Raw genomic sequence first — 23,799 nt, 5'->3', positions numbered from 1 at the left:
TACGACCTTGACCTTGGACTTCAAGGTCACCCGATGACCTTGACCTTGGACTTCAAGGTCACCCGATGACCTTGAGCTTGGACTTCAAGGTCACTTAATAGCCTTGACTTTCAGTTGTAAGAACGTTTCGTCATAACACTTGAGTCGTCATACAACTGTGACAACACCTGGCTATACGTAGTTTACTTATGATGTAATATTTATGACGTAAATATGAGATCATTGTAATAGTTTGTGGTATTACTGATATTGTATGTTGACACAAGACATGCGCAGGAAGTAGTTTTCCTTCTGGAGTTTTTGATTCATTAATATTAATAAAGCGGATGACCAGAGTGATTAAGCCACGCGCAGTGCAATTTTGTTGCAACAGTATAATAATAAGTATTTATTCACTATGGTAATGGATTCAACGAAGTGCGTGTAGAGTAAACAAGTGTAGTTATGCAACGTGTGATACAGCCTTGAGGTTTCTTTATAAGCTGAGGAGAAGTTTTACCCAACAGTGTTCTGTTCATGCTTTCCAAGACACTTCTAATATACAGGTATGTATTTCATACAATTACGTTCCATTATTTTCTACGTTTTTTGAAAAATATGTTGTTTTTTCCAAAACTAACTATTGGTAAATTATTTACAAATTGTGTTAAACTAGTATTAATTTGGTTTTATTAAATAGATGAAAACAGTGCATTTTAAATTTTGTAATTTAAAAAATATTAAATTTCTTTTGTATTGATTATTAACGATTTTAATTTTGTGTTTTAGAAATGGATTCTGAAACAGTCGTTGACTTGACACAATCCGAAGAGCATTCTTCAATACTACGTAAGCTTCTAAGTACTCCTCCACCTCCACCACTTAAACAGCAACAGCAACAGCAACAGAAACAGCAACAGAAACAGCAACAGCAACAGCAACAGCAGCTGACACAACAACCGTCTACTTCTTCATCTTTCGGTACGTCAGCAATGATGAGTTTCTTAATATTGACACAGATTATAGAAAATTTATGGATGATTGGGTTTCGAAGTTTGGATAGTTGGGAACAATTGGTTAGTCAACTGAAAAAATCAAAAGACATTTGCATGAACCCTATAGCAGTACAACTGCTATTTATTTTCCAAAACTTATGTGATTCTTTGACTAAATATTACCTAGTAGAAAATAATGACTTATCTGCAGATAAACAGGTTTATTATTTATTAGAAGAGCACACGTATGACATGTTATTAAGTATTTTTGATGATGTATTAAAAAATGTTACTAATGTTTCGTTTCCACTAAATATTGTACAAAAGATTCAGGATATCGGAAGAAGTAGATTAATAGAATTAGAAGGTAATACTGAACAAAAAGAGAGTAAAAAATTGAGAAAAGGAGTTAAAAGACCAAAAAGTGATTATTCGTCTGATTCAGATCAACTAAACTTTGATGATGACGATGATGAGGTTGACAAATTTGCTAAATTATTTAACCATAAAAATAATAAATCCTTATTCATATCACAACATTTACAGTACCAGTCTGGCGATCAAAAAAGAAAAATATCAACACCTGGCGAGACTGGTACTCATTTAATTAAAATTGAAATCACCGATGTTAAAGATTTGAAAAAATGTAAAAGTGAAAAACAATACTGGCAAAAAGTATCGAAAAAAGGCTATTTTTTATTAGACGTTAAAAAAAATCCAGAAGACAAAAGAAAGTTTGAAGTAATTAACAATGTGTTAACGTCTGTTGGTCAAAACATGTTAAAAATGGACAATTTAAAACAAGAAACAGTTACATTTGATAAAAAAGACAAATCGTACTAAATGTTAAGTAGAGTTTGTTAAATATTTTTAGGCTTACTATGTCTTATTGATTTTACAATAATTTTCTATATTAATTAATTAGTTATTATTTTTTCAGCTAGTAACACTCTAAAATTTATTCGACTGTCGGAAAATGGATTTCCACCCGAACGTTGTTCACCATTAGCTGCGGGCTTTGATTTAAGAAGTGGAGAAAATGTACTTATAAAAAAATGGGATCGTAAATTAGTAAAAACAAATATTGCGATAGTATTACCAGACGAGTGTTATGGTCGAATAGCGCCGAGATCAGGTCTATCTTTAAAAAACGGTATACATGTAGGTGCTGGAGTTATTGATCCAGATTATAGAGGAAACGTAGGAATAGTGCTGTTCAATTTATCAAACGATAATTTCAGTGTAGAAATTGGTGATAGAATAGCTCAATTAATTTGCGAGCGAATAGTTTGGCCTGATATTGAGGAGGTTACTAAAAACAGTGTGTTAGAAAAAACTAGTAGAGATGAAAATGGTTTTGGATCAACAGGATTAAAATAATTATTTTTATTCTTTTTCAGATCATAAATAATGGAATCTTTTCTAACATTTAAAAAAAGAAAACATACTTTTGTTTCTGAACCAATGAACATTGATAATAATGAAGAAGAAGAGCTCATGGAATTAGAACAGGAAAATAATTATTCTCTATCACCATCTACATCATCATCATCATTATCTTCTGATGAAAATAAATTATTAGAAGTTCCCAATTTAAAACGAAAAAAACACAGATTAAAATTAGTATGTCCAAATTATAAATTTATAGAAATTGAAAATGCGTTTAAAGGTATTTTAAAAACGTACTATTTGAAAAACCAAGACAAAAATTTAAAAGATATTTGTTTAATTTTACAAGTTTCTAAAGAAGAAATAAAACAGTTGATATTAAATTTACTAAATGAATATGAAGCATTAAAATTTAACATTGTTGTTGAATGTACTTATATGAAACCTTTTACAAAGGAGACTCAAGAAGTGGCTTTTAAAACCTCTAATTTTACAGTGTTTCGTGAAAATTCTTTAAATAATATCTTGAGAAATATGTTTACAAAAATTTGTGGTGAAGAAAATGATTATTTAGGAAAAGGTAGCGGTTGGACATTACATTCTGTAGATGGAATTCTTGTACGATGTAGTAAGTATAGACCATTAGCCGGCTCTTCATACATTACTCTTCCAAAGTGTATTCAAAATAAAAAAGCTATTATTAATCCGCAAAATCTAGATGATGATAAATGTTTTCAATGGTCAATTCTAGCTCGTTATGTAGAAGGCGAGCATAGAGAACGTGTAGATGAAAGATATACATCTATAATTAATAACTTCAATTTTAATGATTTAGTTTATCCATGCACTTTAAAACAAATTAAAAAATTCGAAAAAAATAATTTTGGAATAAGTGTAAATGTTTATGGTATAAATAAAACATTCGAAATTTATCCACTCAGAGTATGTGAAGAAGAAGCTGAAAATCATTTTGATTTATTGTTATTGTCCAACGATCAAGGTATTAACCACTATTGTTATATTAATGATTTTTCAAGATTAATTAGAACACAAATTTCACTCAATACGAAAAAAATGATATTTTTTAAAAGATGTTTTGCTCATTATTCAGGAATTGATAAACAAGTAAAATTAAATGCTCACAAATTAAACTGTAAAATCAATAAGCCGTTAAAAGCACAAATGCCGGATAATCCATCAATTTTAAAATTTACAAATTTTCATTTTAAGTTTAAGGTTCCAGTTGTTGCTTACTGCGATTTTGAATGTATTTTGAAAAAAGTTGATGAACAGCAATCAAAGTACACAACCATTAATGAAATACATGAACCAATGAGTTTTTGTGTGTATTTAGTTATTGATAAAGACTTTCCGGAACATATGACATCTCAATTGCCAAATGAACCGTATCTTTATAGAGGTCCTGATGCAGCTTCAAAATTTATGGATTATCTAATTTCAATTGCAAATTTGTTAGCAGAATTAATTGATATTAATAGACCTATGATACCATTGAGTGATTATGAAAGAAATAGAATTAAATCTATTAATAATTGTGAATTGTGTAATTTAGAATTTACCATGATTGAACAACCTGTAAAAGATCATTGTCACTTTACTGGACGTTTTAGAAATTTACTCTGTAACAAATGTAATTTGAAAAGAAAAAATCAAACATGTTTACCAATATTTTTGCATGGAAGTTCTAATTATGACACACATTTTATTGTTAAACAGTTAGGTTGTGACCAACAAAAAATTAATGTTATTCCGAATTCTTCAGAAAAATATGTTAGTTTTTCTAAAAACACGACTGGTAAAATTAAATTACGTTTTCTTGATAGTTTTAGATTTTTAAATACCAGTCTAGCTCAGTTAGCAAATAATTTACCAAAAGAAAGATTTTATCATACTAAATTATTTTTTAATAATGAAAATGATTTACCCTTTGTTACTAGAAAAGGTGTGTATCCTTATGAATATACAGATTCGTGGGAAAAATTGGAAGAAACTCAATTACCTGCAAAAGAATGTTTTTTTAACAAAATGTTAGAAGAACATATTTCAAATGAAGAATTTGATCATGCCAAAAAAGTTTGGTCACGATTTAACTGTCAAACATTAGGTGATTATTCTGATTTTTATCTAAAAACTGATGTATTATTATTAGCAGATATATTTGAAAATTTCCGCATTATATGTCTTAATAATTATGAATTAGATCCAGCTAATTACCTAACTCTTCCTAGTTTAACATTTGATGCGATGTTAAAATTTACAGAAGTAGAATTTGAATTATTAAACAATTATGACATGTATATGTTTATTGAAAAAGGAATACGTGGCGGTATTACTAGTTGTATAAAAAGACACGCTATAGCAAACAATAAAGATTTAAATGATACATTATTTGATTGTAATAAACCCTCTAATTATTTGACATATATAGATGCAAATAATTTATATGGCTGGGCTATGATCAAACCTATGCCAAAAGATGGATTTAGATGGTTAACAAATAAAGAAATAAAAAGATTCAATGTACAATCAATAACAAATGATAGTCCTATTGGATATATTATTGAATGTAATATTGGTTATCCATCATATTTACACGATTATCATAATGATTTACCATTTCTACCTGAAAAACAATGTCCGCCAAATTCAAAACAAGTTAAATTACTCACTACTCTTAATGATAAAGAATATTATGTGTGTCATTATGTCAACTTAAAACAGGCACTAGATAATGGATTAGTTTTAAAAAGAATACATCGAATCTTACAATTCAATCAGAGTCCTTGGCTTAAATCATATATTTTATTTAACACTGAAAAGAGGAAACAGTCGAATAATGAATTTGAAAAAGACTTTAATACATTACTTAATAATGCAATGTTTGGCAAATCAATAGAAAATGTTCGAGACAGACTTAATTTAGAATTAGTAAATACTGAGAAAAGATTGTCAAAATTGATTTCCAGACCTAATTTTAAAAACCGAATAGTTTATTCAGAAAATTTAAGCGCAGTAGAATGTAGTAAAGATGTTGTATTGTTTAATAAACCTATTTATATTGGATTTACAGTCTTAGAATTAAGCAAATTTCACATGTACGATTTTCATTATAACATAATGAAACCATTTTATCCAAATAAAATAAACTTACTTTATATTGATACTGATTCATTTTTTTATGAGATATTCACTAAAGATTTATATGAAGATTTCAATAATTTAAGTATAAAAAAATATTTTGATATGTCAGATTATCCAAAAAATCATAAATGTTATTTTGTAGAAAATAAAAAAAATTAGGCTGTTTTAAAGACGAATGTATGGGTATTCCTATAGTAGAATTTATCGGATTAAGAAGCAAACTTTATACCTACAGAACTATGAACGATTTGTATTTAGAAGAAAAAAAGATGAAATTAAAAAAAGCTAAAGGTGTAACAAAATCTGTAATAAAAAATCATATTAATTTTTATGATTATAAAAATTGTTTATTTTCATCATGTAATATTAGAAAAGAAATGAGAATGTTTCAATCAAAAAAACATACTCTAAGAACAGTAACAATAAACAAGTTGGCTCTAAATGGAAATGATGATAAAAGATGTATTCAAAAAGACGGAGTACACACATTAGCGTATGGTCACACAAAATTGAAAATTTAATTTTTACATATCCATTTCTGTATATTATATTATATTTGTTATTATTTTTATTAATATTATACTAATTTTTTGTAAATATTGTACTAATATTATGTATTATTATCAAATATATTTACATACAATTGAATTACCATATACTATTGTACTTATTTTACCTCCTATTTCCTAATTTAAATATAAGGATAAAATAATAACACATCAATATTTACAAAAAAAATCATATTTATTTTTTTATATAATCTTTTTTACAATTCCTGATAATGGTGTGTACTGTACAATTGCATCATTTATAATTAAACAATAAACTGCAGTTCCAGCTGGAAAGTCTTTGTTTGCCTGCAATTCAACTCTTATATCCAATGCTCCGGTTTTTATTGTATCAACTTGCTTTGAACAATCAATAACGAAAAGTGGAAATTTTTGTAGAAACTCATTTTTACTCAGACAAGGTTGGTTATCACTTCCTGCATAATATGAAGACTGGAATCTTGAATACAATTCATACATAAGTGCTGTGCATCCATTGAAATTATCATAAGGATAATACTTGCTATTTAGATAAAGTTTTACATTTTCCAAATCACAAAAATCAAAATGTGATGAATTTTTATCATTTTTATCTTTTCTATTTGTTTGAAAGCCTATTATTACATATCGAGGCTTTTCCACCAAAGATGTAGTTTTAACAGTCCAAGTCTGAGCTTTAGAAACAGGAAGTGAGGGATATTCATGAATTTGCCACCTTCTAAACGCCATTGTTATGGGCTGATCAGAGTCAGTAATCTTTAGTAATGATAATCTTATATTATCATCAACACGAACATAAGGAACTTTCCAAACAATCTTATTTATTTGAAATGAACAATCGTGAAGACTTGGTGTAGCTTGAAAAATTGCATTTTTATCAGTTGATGCGCGTATGAGCACTAATTCTTGTTTTACATTCAAAAGTATTTTTTTATAATCTTCTGCAAACCCCAATAACAATTGGAGCGGTACACAAAATGAAAAATTAGTTTTATCTGCAAGAACGTCCATCGATGGTGGATTCCAGCCTGCATTCTTAATCCAGTTTTCATCTCCCGGTTTCAGTGTAAGTATATTCTTCATAGTACTAGTTATACCAACATTTTTTACACGATCAATTTCCGTTCCACAAATTTCATATCTAATTTCATCAAATAAGAAAGCCATACAGTTATTAATTAGACTTGAAGTAGTATCATCTTTTGAATCAGCAGATTTAATAATTTTCCCTTCAATTAGTAAAAAACTTTTATTAGGACACGTATATGCGTCTTGTTGATGAACAGGAATACGAATTTCATCACTATTTTTAAAAGAATTAGATGTGTATGGATTGTGAGAATGCCATTCCCATTCTATAAGCGATTCATCAATTTCTATATTTTCATTAACATTTAATATATTACTCATTTTTAATTCGTTTAAATTCCGGAAGATTTTGTAGAAAAATTAAATTTTTCAATGTTAACGGTTTCAAAGTTCGACCATGACTAATATCTTTTTTAAATTTATTATTTCTTATACTAGAAACGCTAGTTGTAATACTGTTATTGTTATTTTCTCTAATCGGAAATACAATACCCATTATTATTTATTTCTGTTTTTTTCTTATATCAACTCTTAAATTGATTTCTTCGTTTCTAAAGTTCACTAAGTTCCCTTCTTGATCTTCTAATGTTATATAAAATTCACCTAATGTTGATTGTTTTGTAATTGGTAAGTATTTAACAATGTTTGGTTTTTCAACAATTTTATAACCAGGTGCTACAGCAGGATAAAACTCATGAAGCACATGGCCTTCTATCCCGTTTCTATAAGATCCTTTAACAATATTACAAGTGATTCGAATGATATCCACTTTATTAATGGCGACCTGATTAGTTGATATATGCCATTTATTTGCTTCTAATTTTTGACTATTTGTAAATCCTAATAGATTCGCTATAGAATTTGGAACTGTAAAGTCTACAATTTGATTACATAATATTTCACAATGAAGTGTGTTATTATTTGCAACAAGATTAAAAGTGGTAGAAGATTTTTTTTCTTCTAAATCTTTTATAATATAATTCTTAATATCTTCTATCTCGTATGCACCAGTTGGTAAACTCAGCACGTCTGTACCAATTTTGATTTTATTATTTATATCTTCTTCAACATTTGGAATTGAATTATATGTCATTAAATCTAAAAATCCCATTTCCCACTCATCAGACGAACTCAAATCCAGTGGTGGAAAAAGAGAACATTTTAAATTTGAATGTTTTCCAGTAACACAAATCATCTTCGCACGGCTAGAAAGTCTAAACACAAATGACCACAATTCACTGTGCCGGCTCGTTGTCTAGGAAAATAATTATATTTTATATTCACTTTGTTACCATCAACACTTTTTAAATATTTTTGAATTTCAATTGGTGGACGTAAATTCCCGAAACTGTCGAAATATTCAACATTTAAACCTATTTTGTAAAAACATACCCAGTGTGTACCTTGTCCTGCATAACTGTCTAAATTTATAATTGCAGATTCTTTATTACGTATTCTAATTGGTAGTAAATCACGCATAAAAACCCCTCTGAAATGTGGTAATTTAAGTTTTTTTGCACATTTTATTATATCTTTATTCGTTAATGGTCTATTAGCTAAACGATCGATTATTTTTGACGAGTACATTGTGATTTTTTTTTGAATGACCAGAACCTTTATACGGTCTTAAATATAGACCTTTACCTTTTTTAACCGTTTTCTTTTTACTAACTTTCCTTTTTATTTTTTTCTTACATTTAAAGCAATTGTTTGACTTTTTCTTTTTTCCACCTCCTCCTCCTCCTCCTCCAAGTTTGGTTTTTGCTTTCATGATATTAGTAACTGCCCATGCGGCTGCTTTTTCACCTAAACTTGAATCAGATGCTTTAACTCTTTCCCAAGCGCCTTCAGCTAATATACGATCCGCAATAGATCTCTGTTTATTATCACTATACTTTGCATACGCTATATCGTGTTGACGGCACAAAGAGTCAAGTTTATTAATTCCTTTTTGACCTAATGCAAGTCTCTTATTCAAATTAGTTCCTGGACCACAAAACTGGTAATTTGGTAAGTGTATTTCCGTTGGTAAAATATCGATTGCTTTATTTAAAACTGAACCTGCTGCATTGGCAAGTGATGTTATCAGTCCCGAGCCTTGATAACTACTAGCACAACTGTTTTTTCTCCTAGCCATAATATATAATTGTACTAAACGTCTTCTTTATCGTCTTCCAATTCTTCTAATATTTCTTGAATCGTATCACGAACATGTGATTTAAAATTATAAAAATCATTTTTTAAATTTATAAAATCGTTTTTAGTAAAATTTTCGAATTCGCTTTTTAAATCTAAAGTGTTTATTTTTATTTCTCTATCGGTTTGCTCTAATTTTTCTCTAGTTGAGTTTAGTTCTTGTCTTATCACAACATCGTTATCATTAATACTGGCACTAACATTGACGATCCTTCTTTTTTTAACCAGCGCGATGTAATAATTTTGTATATTGAAAATCGATTGCTCTCTATTTTTTATTTCATTTTTCAATTTAGTTTCAAGATGATTAATTAAACCGCTTACTTTTCCCTGAAAATCAGTTTTTAATTCTTCAACTTTATCATTTATTACTGTAAGACAATTTTGAATAGCATCGCTGAAAATACTAAAATTTATTGCATCATTAGGTTTTGCCGCGTCACCTAGATTACAAATTCTCTTATTTAATACATCATAGTTTCCATCACCGTCGATATGGAATCCATCACCCTTAGGTCCTCTCAGATTACTACTAGAACTAATACCACTACCATTCGAAAAGTGACCAAACTTATCTACACTCATAGCTACTATCAGATACAAAGGTTGAAATAAAAATGAAAAATACAAGTATTGTAATCATTATTTATTAAAATAATTTATCCCTTAATTCATATAACTCTTCTAATATTGAATTTATTTCATTTGAATGTGCTGTATTGCCCGCCTTTTGAGAAGCCAATAGTATTCTCAACCTATCGACCAGTTCGTTAGGATCATCATAGTAAATTACATCTGGTTTTAAATTAGATAATATTATTCCACTGTCTGCTGCCGTTTCCTGGTGATTAATTTCATCTGTATAAGTGTTCATCATCATCGCAGAATTTGCTTTTCTTTTCTTAAGTATTGGAAAATTATTATTATTATCTTTGTTTGACTGTGATTTTGTTTTTTCTAAAGAAGAAAAATTAGACAATACTATTCCACTACCTGAGGCCGCTTGTTGTTGTTGTTGTTGTTGATTACCACTTTCATCGGTATTAGTGGTCTTCGTAGATTTCGGTTTTCTTCTCTTTAATAATCGAGAAATAATATTTTTATACTTGATGCCTCTATTTGATCTTATTTTTCCTGAAGACGAATAATTAGATTTATGTACATTGGTTTGCATTATAATTAAATAATAGTTTTCTAAACCATCTTCAGAATAAATATATGCATTAGGATTATTCATAAATATTAATTCATAAAGTCCTCGTGTTCCTTCATATCGTATTCCATCAATAATTAAATCATCACCGTCAATATCTACAAGTTTATCACCGATTTTCCAAGAATCACCTTCAACATGTAACCCGTAATTATGATCTATATGTTTAGTGCCTGTTATTAATTTAGAAAAATATTCTTTGGCTATTTTACCTGTAAAATTTTTATCAATATAATATTTAGCAAGTTGTTTTCCTTCGGGTGTTTTTAATAATTCCTCACCCGTAGGCCGGGTTTGATATATTTTTTCAAAAACGTCTGATCTTGCTGGAGTAACAGCAGTTGTTGTTGTTGTTTCCATTTCTTCTTCCTCTTCATCCGTTCCAACTGTTTCCATATCACTGTTATCATCATTCAGAATTTGAGTTGCTCCTCTTTTAGATTTTGGAATGTCTAAAGTACCATCATCGTATTCATAATCACTTTCAAAATCATGTTTTGTTGGTAGATTAATTTTCTGTTTTCTTTTTAAACCCTGAGGAGGATTTACAACTCGTAATTTTACAGGAACCGAATCAGATTCAATTTCGTTTTTAAATAATTTTCGTTTCCGTTCAATTCTTTTAGTATTATCTTGTTCTTGTTCTTGTTGTTCTTCTTTTATTAGTTGTTTTAACGGTTCTGATACAGGTTTCAATTGTTTTTCCCACAATTCTTCCGTGTCAAATTGTTCTCGTTCAATCGATCTATGTTTATTTTTTATATTTTTTCTTAATTTATGTATTTCTTTAACCACATCGTCTTTTGTTTTGTTTTGAAACCAAGAATCATCAAATTTCTCCATGATGTTAACTCAACAAAACGTGTGACTACAATAATGAAATTCTTGCTAGTTTGTAGCTTTTATTAAAATCATGTTATAAAAATATCAAAACCCGAACGATAACGTCCATTATTTAAACTTCTATCTTTGTCAATCACTACAAATTTATTTTTCCCTCGATTCCATACTTTGATACACATTTCTTTGAACTGTTCAAATGACATGTCTATATTTACATGATCATTATATACATGGTGTAAATTTTTATCATCTTGTTTAAATAGTATTATCAAGTTTGTATTATCTCGTACTAATTGTTTTGGTATAAAACTGTATGTTTGACAAATATAAAAAGTGTCAATCTTACAATGACGTCCCATTGCAAAATAATTTTTTATGTTTTTCTGTCCATCGCAAATAACATCGTCAAAAATCATAATTGAATACGGTTTAATTTCACTAGGAAATGGAACCTCATCTTTATCAGAGAAAGAAAAATATCCTACTCCACTTATATTGTCCAATACACATTGTAAAAATTTATACTTTTGTTGAAATAAAGATTTTGAAAAAATATAAACATTAGAAAAAAATAATCCTTTTGACGAAAATAATAAGTTTAAAACTAAATTAGTTTTACCGCAGTTAGAAGGACCGCATATTATACATCTTATTGTATCAGGTAGTAAATCACCGTGTCGTTTACTTTTTTGCATTTCACCAGAATTTCCTTCTACTAACTTATCCAAATTTAATATCGGTAACTGAACAGTTTGTTTAATAAATTTCATTTTACCAGCTCTTCTTTACTAATCCAACTGTCGTGTGATTCATCGAATCCTAGCCAGCGTACTAAAACTTTATCACCTTTACGTCTTATTATCTTTTCTATCAAATAAATATCGTTAAATTTAGTTTTACTTAATTCTTGTTGATAAAATCCACCTTGTACTATTTCTCCTCTATCGTCTTTCAAAATGTAAGTAACAGGAAATGTGGATTGTACTTTCCATATTGTATAAATTTCATTGCTCCATTTTGGTAAATAACCTTTTGCAAAAATATTACGAACTCTGCTTATCCTGACTCGATCACCAACCTTAAATGATTGTTTCAGGTAAAATGTTTTTCTTGCATTTATAATTCTAGTTAATACTTTTCTTTCATTTTTACTATTAACTTCAATTGGTCTCATTCCTATTGTACGGTGTACGGTATTATTATATTGTTTTACCAAATTAGGTAAAATATTTAGCCAACAATAGTTACCTTGTACACTAAACGAAATCCACATTTTATTTTTCAATGTGCGATTCCAACGTTCTACGACGCTTGCTTTTAAATCAGAGAAAGATTTATAATGATTGATATTATATTTATTGAATAAAGATTGAACTTTCACATTAAACCATTCTTTTCCCGCATCAGTTTGAATATGTTTCATTGGAAATTTGGATAAAATCGGGTCTAATGCTAGCGCAACATCAGTAGCGCTTTTTGATTTTAACGGAACAGCTATTGCAAATTTGGAAAAACAATTAATCATTGTCATTATATATTTATAACCTTTATTACATTTAGAATAAGGTATCATTTCAACTAAATCCGCTTGATATAAGTCTTTTAATCCCTTCAATTCTACATATCGTCGAGGAAAATTTTTACGCGCTTGTCTGTGCAGTTCTTTTGCTATTTCCTCTTTTACACTCATAGCTGATATGAAAAAGTAAATAACACTATTTTATATTTATAAAGAATAAGTGCAAGGTAAATAAAAAGAAAACATTTTTTTTTCAAAAGCACACACATTTATTTATTTACTATACACAATTTTCACCATAGTTACAAAAGTAACAGTCCTTTATTTTCGATTGTGGACCATCATTTTCACAAAGTCTGGGGAAAAAATGCTCTTGACAACGTAGTGATTTTAATATGTCCTTGTCGTTTTTCAAATAAACTGGTAACTTATCATAAATACAATCAATGTTAACAATGTGATTTAATATATATTCTTTTGGTAGATATTCTAATTGATCTTTTGACAAATTTGTGTAACCAATTGTGGAACAAAGTTTGATTGCTGTATTAATTTTTTCCAAATTTTCCTTAACATATTTTGTATTCTTCCACCAATTTAAAATTGCATGTACATTTATATATGCGCAATTTGATGAATTATGACTAAACACACATGGTTTCAATATATCTACATTCATTTGTTTTCTTAAATTACATAAACTAGGACAATTGAGATTTTCAAGATTAATTACTTCAACATTGAATTCGGATAGCAATTTTTTTGTAAACGTTTCTTTTTCAGTGCCTTTTACATAAATTTTACCTTGTATTTTTATATTTTTAAAAACGTCTTTCAATTCAGAATAGTGTTTAACACCAGAACTCCATTGTAAACCGTGATGTTGTTTCTCTAACCAGTTGACTTGTTTTTGTAAATGTGTAGGGAGATTGTTAAAATTACACGGTGGTTGAAACAACTGCAGTTGGTACACTTGCTCGTCCGTTGATATTAGAGCAAGCTCTTTTATGACAAAATCGTTGATAATGTTTTTGAATCCTTGAAAGTCCAGTATAAACTCCATCCTATAAAACAAAAAATTAAAGTAATATATTTTAAGTACTATATTGGTAATTTAATCTCTTCCAAAATTCACCATCAATAGTATTAATTTGTTTTTTAAATTCAGTCCATTTATCAAGATCCATATAAGCGAAATTATGTTTATTATCTTTATTTACAATACAAATTTGAACTTGGTTTTGCCAGCCGCTAACAACTACTTTCATATCTCCTGTAACAATAAAAGTTTTACTGTAAGAATACTCCATATTACCTGTTCAGTTCAACAAGTAGAATGAATATGAACTGAATATTATCACTCAAGCATATTTAACCAATAACAGTAGCAGTTCATTGAAACTAAAAAACCAACTACATTTTGATTTTCTTTAAGCAACCATATTAAATCGTTAAATTTTTGAAAAGTGATGTTATTTATTGGAAGATTTTTATATATTGATACATAACAATAATCATTGTGTTCTGAAAAATCTATAATTCTAAGATTATCATAAAAATTGACTCTCAAAAAATCTATTGTAACACTTCGTAATATATTAATATCTAATAATCTAGAAAGACTAAATTCAGTATCACCTACAAATATTGCATAATTTGTAATACACCCATCCTCAACATAACAATTTCCCTTTTTATAAAATATATGTAACCATTTATGTAAATGATTACCTACGTAAGCTACAAAATCTGAAGAAATTTGATGTGAATAAATTTGACCCAAATACAATCTAGATGCATAAAAAGAAACTACATGCACACAATCTTTATTTAAAGTTTTATTAAGAATAACATTACTTTTCCAAGAAAATATTGCATGTTTTTTTTCAATACAGTGTTCTTTACAAAATAGATACCAAAAATAATCGTTTTCTATAAAATAAACATCTTCATATGAAAGGTTAAGCAATATTTTAAATTTTAACTCAAGTGGAAGTGAAGAAATATAATGGTTTATTAAATCACTCATTACTGTTCACAAAGTTGGTGACCTTGAGACGGTATAAGTTTCACAACTCGTCTTTCATTAACACACACATGAAAGTTTTCCACTCACGTTGCACTTGGTTTTTTTTTCAAAATTGATTTAAACACTTCTTCAAATTCAGCTATTCTTTTTCTAAAACGATCTCTGTCTCTTGCAATTTGTTCCCATTCAGATTTTCTATCTTCATACTCATCTAACATATAACATTTACTGACTACAGGATTGGAAAATGATACTGTTCTATAATCAAGTCAATCAGTTATATCTTCATCATCATCATTGAAATTATTATGTCTCAGTCTAAATTCAGTATCAATAACAGAAAAATATTTTTTTAAACTTTTTCCAATTATCAATATCTAATATAAAAGTTTGATTGTTTAATTCTAAAACAACTTTTGTTTTATTTAAATGTTCTCGCACAAAAACTTTAAAAACATTGGTAAGTTGAAATAGCCTTTCTTTAGGAAGTTCCATATTTAATTACCTGTATTAACACACACACACACAAACTAAATAATCACTTTATGAAATGTTGTTCGTTACTAATGATTTCGTTCACAAATAACTCGGTTTTATAGTAAAATTATGACGTCAATAAAAAAATATTCTTATGAATCATGATTTATATTAATTTTAACCAATCAAATTAATCCTATACTTATATAATAACATATTTTTAATCACCTGATATCTCTGGCGGATGTAAAGTACACATGTATTTCATATGGTGATGCAACAAACAAGTTTGCACTGCGCGTGGCTTAATCACACTGGTATTTCCTATGCTGATGCAACAAACAACCTAGCACTGCACGTGGCTGGTATTTCCTAGTCATGCGCGTTTACACTGCGCAATCACCTAAGTATTACATCATTACGCTAACACGTCACAGTTGTATGACGTACATAATAAGTAAACTACGTATAGCCAGGTGTTGTCACAGTTGTATGACGACTCAAGTGTTATGACGAAACGTTCTTACAACTGAAGGTCAAGGCTATTAAGTGACCTTGAAGTCCAAGGTCAAGGTCATCGGGTGACCTTCAAGTCCAAGGTCAAGGTCATCGGGTGACCTTGAAGTCCAAGGTCAAGGTCATAGTGTGACCTTGAAATCCAAAGTCAAGGTCATCGAATGACCTTGAAGGTCATTGACCTCTGGTGGTGGAGGGGGGCGAGGGGTCATTGACCTCTGTGGGCGAGGGGGTGGAGGGGGGCGAGGGGTCATTGACCTCTGTGGGCGAGGGGGTGGAGGGGGGCGAGGGGTCATTGACCTCTGTGGGCGAGGGGGTGGAGGGGGGGCGAGGGGTCATTGACCTCTGTGGGCGAGGGGGTGGAGGGGGGCGAGGGGTCATTGATGTTGTGTGACCTTGGCCGTGTAACGGTTGTCCTAGAACATACAATTTCTCTCTACTGGAGGTTAATCAGATACAGCAAGTGATGTTTTACAGAGGAAATTTCTTCCTGATGGAGATTTCTTTTTTACAATAAGTATTCGAAAGTAGCTTTTAGTAATTCCGTTTGTCAGTGCAAAGATAGGATAAAGTGACGTGTTAATGGCATATATTAGCATCAAAAATACAGTTTAATTTACATTTTTCGGTATTGACTAAGGAGAGTGTTTACGGAACGTAAAAAATGGACTGTGTTACATATTCTTTTGCTAAACTCCTCAAGATAAATTGTAAAACATACGACTGGTTCAAATCTCATCCTAGTGGTTTTTGTGGTTATTCTCTGGGTGACTAAATTTACTTATTTCACCTGTGAGAATTCAGTGTTTCTATCTTCGTTAGGTACTTACCTCAGACTTTCCTGCAATAAAATGATTTTGGGACGCATTCATAAGTTCTATTAATTTATAACGATATTAGACTTGCCTAATTAACTTATACTTCATACACGATATAATTGAGATGAAATAACTAAAATTTCTTACTTCATGAGGCCTACCTTATTATATATTTTTATTCTTTTTTTTCTTTTACTACATTATTAACTAATTTATCATTTTAACTGGATTACGTAGGATGGCACGAGGATAGCAATACTAGCTCACTTAATGGAAAATTGCAAATCGTTAAATCTACAGTTTTTCTTTCCACGTTTGTGGAGGTTAATGCTGGATCGGTGAAAATTGGCTTGTAGCCTCGGAATTTCGCAATCTGACCTGTTTTTATTTATAATTTAGTGAAAACTTTTACCAGCCGAGTTGAAACTAATTCTGGTGAAATTAATAATATTCCCTTACTTTACTTACTGCAACTTTATCTTAAATGATATGACTTTATCACTGAGTGAAGGACTGCAAATGTCTCAAAATTACTGTTTACGCTACGCTTTTGACGTAGCAAGAGATGAACACATGACTCCATACTATAACTGATCAAATATTTTAAAGCTGAGCAGAGATATATTAACATGTTTTCTTTTACTCATGCTTTGATCCACACGAAATTGCCAAATATTCCTCTTATGACTATGAGTTTGTAGCACAAAAGAGTGCAAGTGGGTCAAGATCCAGGACCTCAGTCCTCCGTATGCCCCACCATAGAACTGTTACGTATGACAAAGTCATTTGAAATATCGGCTTGCCGAGTTTTGAGTGCCCTGCCTGTTCAAATCATCTCAATATCCAGCCACCCTCATTTTGTGGCGTCATTAAAACTGTATTTCATGGAGCGGATGGTCGCTACTATTACGTCTGGCGTGGACCTTGATTTATTCTTAAAAAGTTTATGTTTGATTATTGTAAGTAATTGTTAGAACTATGAAAGAATTTAGATTTATTGGCATAGTTACTGTAGTTAAAGAATTTAATTTAATGTTAGCATTTGAAAATATATAATTGTCCTCTCTTTATTTAATTGATTTGAATATATGCGCTTAATTTATATTTATAAGCGCATTTATTATCCCACTTACAAACCCTTTAAAGATCGATCAATATAATTATGAAAAATCTAAACAATATAAAACCCGTTTAATATTTACTATGATAAAACGTTATTAGTGCTAAAGTTTTTATGTGACTTGTCTTTGAATGAACCTCCTTGTAAGTCTGCATGTAATATTAAACAATTATTAATGCTGAGCTTGGCACGGATTTTGCCATTGTGCACAAATTAGTCACTTCGAAACTCCTTCTTAAGCTAAATTAGCTATCCTTTCAGTCGAGATAATAAGGTATCCTATCAGTCAAGTGTTTGGATCAGAATTAACAAAAAAATTAAATTTCATTATTATGTATAGCTGTGGATTTTTTTGAGTTTTGATTTAAGATTTCTGGCCTTCTAGCAATCTCTATGCATGTAAAAATGCCCTTTAGTTACATTTACGTTTTTGTCAATTCATACACTGAGGTGTTATACTTGAGATTATGTAACTATGAATGTATAAGTTCGCAATAAATTTTAATAAACCTGTTCAATGTCACCTTCATGGAAGCCTTTATACTTATGTGCTCGTAAATTAATCGCTAAAACAAGTATATAACTGAATTTTTACAAAATTGTTGCAGCGTTGTTTAAAGGAAACGTCTAAAACTAGGCACTAAGATTTTAGTTTCAGTCGAAAGTGACTTATGATTAGTGACACATACGTTCTATTCAAAGCCTTAGCTAAATCTTGAAACGTTTGCTTAAAGAAAGTGAAGCATTTACATTATTAACTATTTACCGGAATGTTCATAGATTCTACATCTTTTATACGTAGTTTCAAAAATTACTTGGTTAGCAAGAAACTTGTTTAGTATGGAAACATGTTCAAGTTCTTCACAAAGGCAAATATAATATAATATAATATGTGAACCCTATGTACACATACTTGTACACGGCATACAGGCAAACAGAAAGAGGCAAAGAGTAGCTTTGTCAGTTACAGAGTTGTTAGTGGACCAGACTGTACCTCTTGACTGTACATCGCACCTTTATACCACTATGTTTTATAAACTAGTGTTTTATTCGTTACTGTGGTCGGCTTTTAGTTCTAATTTAACGTTTTGTTCTAATATTTTGTTTCTAACTTCTTTACATAGTTTTCTGATTAGATATTCTGAATTCCAAAACAAAAAATGTCACGGTCATCTTCAACGGAATCATGAATTTTTCTTAACAATAAAATTTGCTTCAGAAAGAAAATCCGATATTTTAGTTTAGCGGTATCTTTTGTCTCAGAGTATTACACTAATTTAAATCAAATAAATATACAATTTTTCTGTAGAGTAAGTAATATACTTACTTTAAAATGTAATGGTAAATATGTATAAATTAGAGTTTATTGAATTATTTTTATGTTTTGGTGAAGTCAGAACCCAATGTATAAGCAAGTATTTTTAATGAATCATGAATGAAGGCAAGATTTCTATATTTATTTTACACGAATATACTTTGTAGTTTTAAATATGTATTACAAGATTAATTTCGATTGAGAACTGAAATAAAAAAGTATAAGTGACGACTGAAGGGAAAATTACTATTTTAAAATTGAAATTTGAATAGAATAATTCATTAATTTTTAATCGTGGAATTATGGAGATATTTCACTTTTAATATATTATTAATACATTTTTAACATGCTTGTTAGCTATTCTGAAAATATACTCAAAATTATAAAAGTACCAGAAAAACCAAATGTAATTTACATGTAGATCTATTCCAGCTTAGAAATATGTTTGAGTATTTCAACTTCCATTATATTATTAGTACCTGGCCATTGGATCGCGCTTTGAATAGTTGTTCTAGTAAAACTTTTGTCTTTCATGTCTCTGACATTAACTCCAGAGCTGATCATCTGAAATAAAATTGTTTGCCACTATTACAAAAATAGTGGCTCCATCGTTATTTATAAAATAGGCTAAAACACATCTTAGCTGCGAATTAATTACATGTAATAATACAGTTTGTAAGTAAGGCAGAGTGTCGAATAACATTTAATATTAAATCGAACTTGAAATCCTTATAGGAACAAAACCATATTTATCATTAAAATTATCAATCGATTACACACTGTATTTCTTTACTTACTGTAAATAATATGATAATAATTGACAATCTGTGATGTGTAAACAGTAACTGGCGTTGTAAACGGGGTTGTAACTTTAGTCGTCGTTTCACGTTAAGAAGTGAGAATGAAACGGACAGTAACTGGCGTTGTTAACGGCTCAGATTCTTAGTGGACCGGGTTGTACCTTTAGTCGTCGTTTCTTACGTTTAGAAGTGGGAATGAAACGGACAAAAACTGGCGTTGTTAACGGTTTAGATTGTTAATGGACCGGGTTGTACCTTTAGTCGTCGTTTCACGTTTAGAAGTGGGAGTGAAACAGACAGTAACTGGCGTTGTTAACGGCTCAGATTGTTAGTGGACCGGGTTGTACCTTTAGTCGTCGTTTCACGTTTAGAAGTAGGAATGAAACGGACAGTAACTGGCGTTGTTAACGGCTTAGATTGTTAGTGGACCGGGTTGTACCTTTAGTCGTCTTTTTACGTTTAGAATTAGGAATGAAACGGACAGTAACTGGCGTTGTTAACGGCTTAGATTGTTAGTGGACCGGGTTGTACCTTTAGTCGTCGTTTCACGTTTAGAAGTGGGGATGAAACGGACAGTAACTGGCGTTGTTAACGGCTCAGATTGTTAGTGGACCGAGTTGTACCTTTAGTCGACGTTTCACGTTTAGAAGTGGGTATGAAACAGACAGTAACTGGCGTTGTTAACGGCTCAGATTATTAGTGGACCGGGTTGTACCTTTAGTCGTCGTTTCACGTTTAGAAGTGGGAATGAAACGGACAGTAACTGGCGTTGTTAACGGCTTAGATTGTTAATGGATCGGGTTGTACCTTTAGTCGTCGTTTCTTACGTTTATAAGTGGGAATGAAACGGACAGTAACTGGCGTTGTTAACGGCTTAGCTTATTAGTAGACCGGGTTGTACCTTTAGTCGTCGTTTCTTACGATTAGAAGTGGGAATAAAACGGACAGTAACTGGCGTTGTTAACGGGTTAGATTGCTAATGGGCCGGGTTGTACCTTTAGTCGTCGTTTCACGTTTAGAAGTGGGAATGAAACGGACAGTAACTAGCGTTGTTAACGGCTTAGATTGTTAGTGGACCGGGTTGTACCTTTAGTCGTCGTTTCACGTTTAGAAGTGGGGATGAAACGGACAGTAACTGGCGTTGTTAACGGCTCAGATTGTTAGTGGACCGAGTTGTACCTTTAGTCGACGTTTCACGTTTAGAAGTGGGTATGAAACAGACAGTAACTGGCGTTGTTAACGGCTCAGATTATTAGTGGACCGGGTTGTACCTTTAGTCGTCGTTTCACGTTTAGAAGTGGGAATGAAACGGACAGTAACTGGCGTTGTTAACGGCTTAGATTGTTAATGGATCGGGTTGTACCTTTAGTCGTCGTTTCTTACGTTTATAAGTGGGAATGAAACGGACAGTAACTGGCGTTGTTAACGGCTTAGCTTATTAGTAGACCGGGTTGTACCTTTAGTCGTCGTTTCTTACGATTAGAAGTGGGAATAAAACGGACAGTAACTGGCGTTGTTAACGGGTTAGATTGCTAATGGGCCGGGTTGTACCTTTAGTCGTCGTTTCACGTTTAGAAGTGGGAATGAAACGGACAGTAACTGGCGTTGTTAACGGCTTAGCTTATTACTGGACCGGGTTGTACCTTTAGTCGTCGTTTCTTACGATTAGAAGTGGGAATGAAACGGACAGTAACTGGCGTTGTTAACGGCTTAGCTTATTAGTGGACCGGGTTGTACCTTTAGTCGTCGTTTCTTACGATTAGAAGTGGGAATAAAACGGACAGTACCTGGCGTTGTTAACGGCTTAGATTGTTAATGGACCGGGTTGTACCTTTAGTCGTCGTTTCTTACGTTTATAAGTTAGAATGAAACGGACAGTAACTGGCGTTGTTAACGGCTTAGATTGTTAATGGACCGGGTTGTAACTTTAGTCGTCGTTTCTTACGATTAGCAGTGGGAATAAAACGGACAGTAACTGGCGTTGTTAACGGCTTAGATTGTTAATGGATCGGGTTGTACCTTTAGTCGTCGTTTCTTACGTTTTATAAGTGGGAATGAAACGGACAGTAACTGGCGTTGTTAACGGCTTAGCTTATTAGTGGACCGGGTTGTACCTTTAGTCGTCGTTTCTTACGATTAGCAGTGGGAATAAAACGGACAGTAACTGGCGTTGTTAACGGCTTAGATTGTTAATGGACCGGGTTGTACCTTTAGTCGTCGTTTCTTACGTTTATAAGTGGGAATGAAACGGACAGTAACTGGCGTTGTTAACGGCTTAGCTTATTAGTAGACCGGGTTGTACCTTTAGTCGTCGTTTCTTACGATTAGAATTGGGAATAAAACGGACAGTAACTGGCGTTGTTAACGGCTTAGCTTATTAGTGGACCGGGTTGTACCTTTAGTCGTCGTTTCTTACGATTAGAAGTGGGAATAAAACGGACAGTACCTGGCGTTGTTAACGGCTTAGATTGTTAATGGACCGGGTTGTACCTTTAGTCGTCGTTTCTTACGTTTATAAGTTAGAATGAAACGGACAGTAACTGGCGTTGTTAACGGCTTAGATTGTTAATGGACCGGGTTGTAACTTTAGTCGTCGTTTCTTACGATTAAGCAGTGGGAATAAAACGGACAGTAACTGGCGTTGTTAACGGCTTAGATTGTTAATGGACCGGGTTGTACCTTTAGTCGTCGTTTCTTACGTTTAGAAGTGGGAGTGAAACAGACAGTAACTGGCGTTGTTAACGGCTCAGATTGTTAGTGGACCGGGTTGTACCTTTAGTCGTCGTTTCACGTTTAGAAGTAGGAATGAAACGGACAGTAACTGGCGTTGTTAACGGCTTAGATTGTTAGTGGACCGGGTTGTACCTTTAGTCGTCGTTTCACGTTTAGAAGTGGGGATGAAACGGACAGTAACTGGCGTTGTTAACAGCTTAGATTGTTAGTGGACCGGGTTGTACCTTTAGTCGTCGTTTCACGTTTAGAAGTAGGAATGAAACGGACAGTAACTGGCGTTGTTAACGGCTTAGATTGTTAGTGGACCGGGTTGTACCTTTAGTCGACGTTTCACGTTTAGAAGTGGGTATGAAACAGACAGTAACTGGCGTTGTTAACGGCTCAGATTATTAGTGGACCGGGTTGTACCTTTAGTCGTCGTTTCACGTTTAGAAGTGGGAATGAAACGGACAGTAACTGGCGTTGTTAACGGCTTAGATTGTTAATGGATCGGGTTGTACCTTTAGTCGTCATTTCTTTACGTTTATAAGTGGGAATGAAACGGACAGTAACTGGCGTTGTTAACGGCTTAGCTTATTAGTAGACCGGGTTGTACCTTTAGTCGTCGTTTCTTACGATTAGAAGTGGGAATAAAACGGACAGTAACTGGCGTTGTTAACGGGTTTAGATTGCTAATGGGCCGGGTTGTACCTTTAGTCGTCGTTTCACGTTTAGAAGTGGGAATGAAACGGACAGTAACTGGCGTTGTTAACGGCTTAGCTTATTACTGGACCGGGTTGTACTTTTAGTCGTCGTTTCTTACGATTAGAAGTGGGAATGAAACGGACAGTAACTGGCGTTGTTAACGGCTTAGCTTATTAGTGGACCGGGTTGTACCTTTAGTCGTCGTTTTCTTACGATTAGAAGTGGGAATAAAACGGACAGTACCTGGCGTTGTTAACGGCTTTAGATTGTTAATGGACCGGGTTGTACCTTTAGTCGTCGTTTCTTACGTTTACGTTTATAAGTTAGAATGAAACGGACAGTTACTGGCGTTGTTAACGGCTTAGATTGTTAAT

At 31.7% G+C, this 23,799-nt stretch overlaps 1 protein-coding gene across 1 annotated transcript in view; it reads left to right on the top strand.

The window, feature by feature from the left end:
* Positions 1–650: 650 nt before the first annotated feature.
* The window catches only part of LOC124365350 (probable serine/threonine-protein kinase yakA), a 37,722-nt gene continuing 14,573 nt past the window's right edge, over positions 651–23,799 (top strand). Inside the window, exons 1-2 of the mRNA XM_046821325.1 lie at positions 651–960; positions 1,915–2,015. Coding sequence (XP_046677281.1) covers positions 771–960; positions 1,915–2,015 — 291 coding nt within the window. The 5' untranslated portion in view covers positions 651–770. The remainder of the gene's footprint in view (positions 961–1,914; positions 2,016–23,799) is intronic.

This window comes from Homalodisca vitripennis, chromosome 6 (assembly GCF_021130785.1).
Source record: "Homalodisca vitripennis isolate AUS2020 chromosome 6, UT_GWSS_2.1, whole genome shotgun sequence".
NCBI classification, from domain to species: Eukaryota; Metazoa; Arthropoda; class Insecta; order Hemiptera; family Cicadellidae; genus Homalodisca; species Homalodisca vitripennis.
The sequence above is the reverse complement of the archived record's forward strand: the minus strand, read 5'-3'. Positions and strand labels throughout refer to the sequence as shown.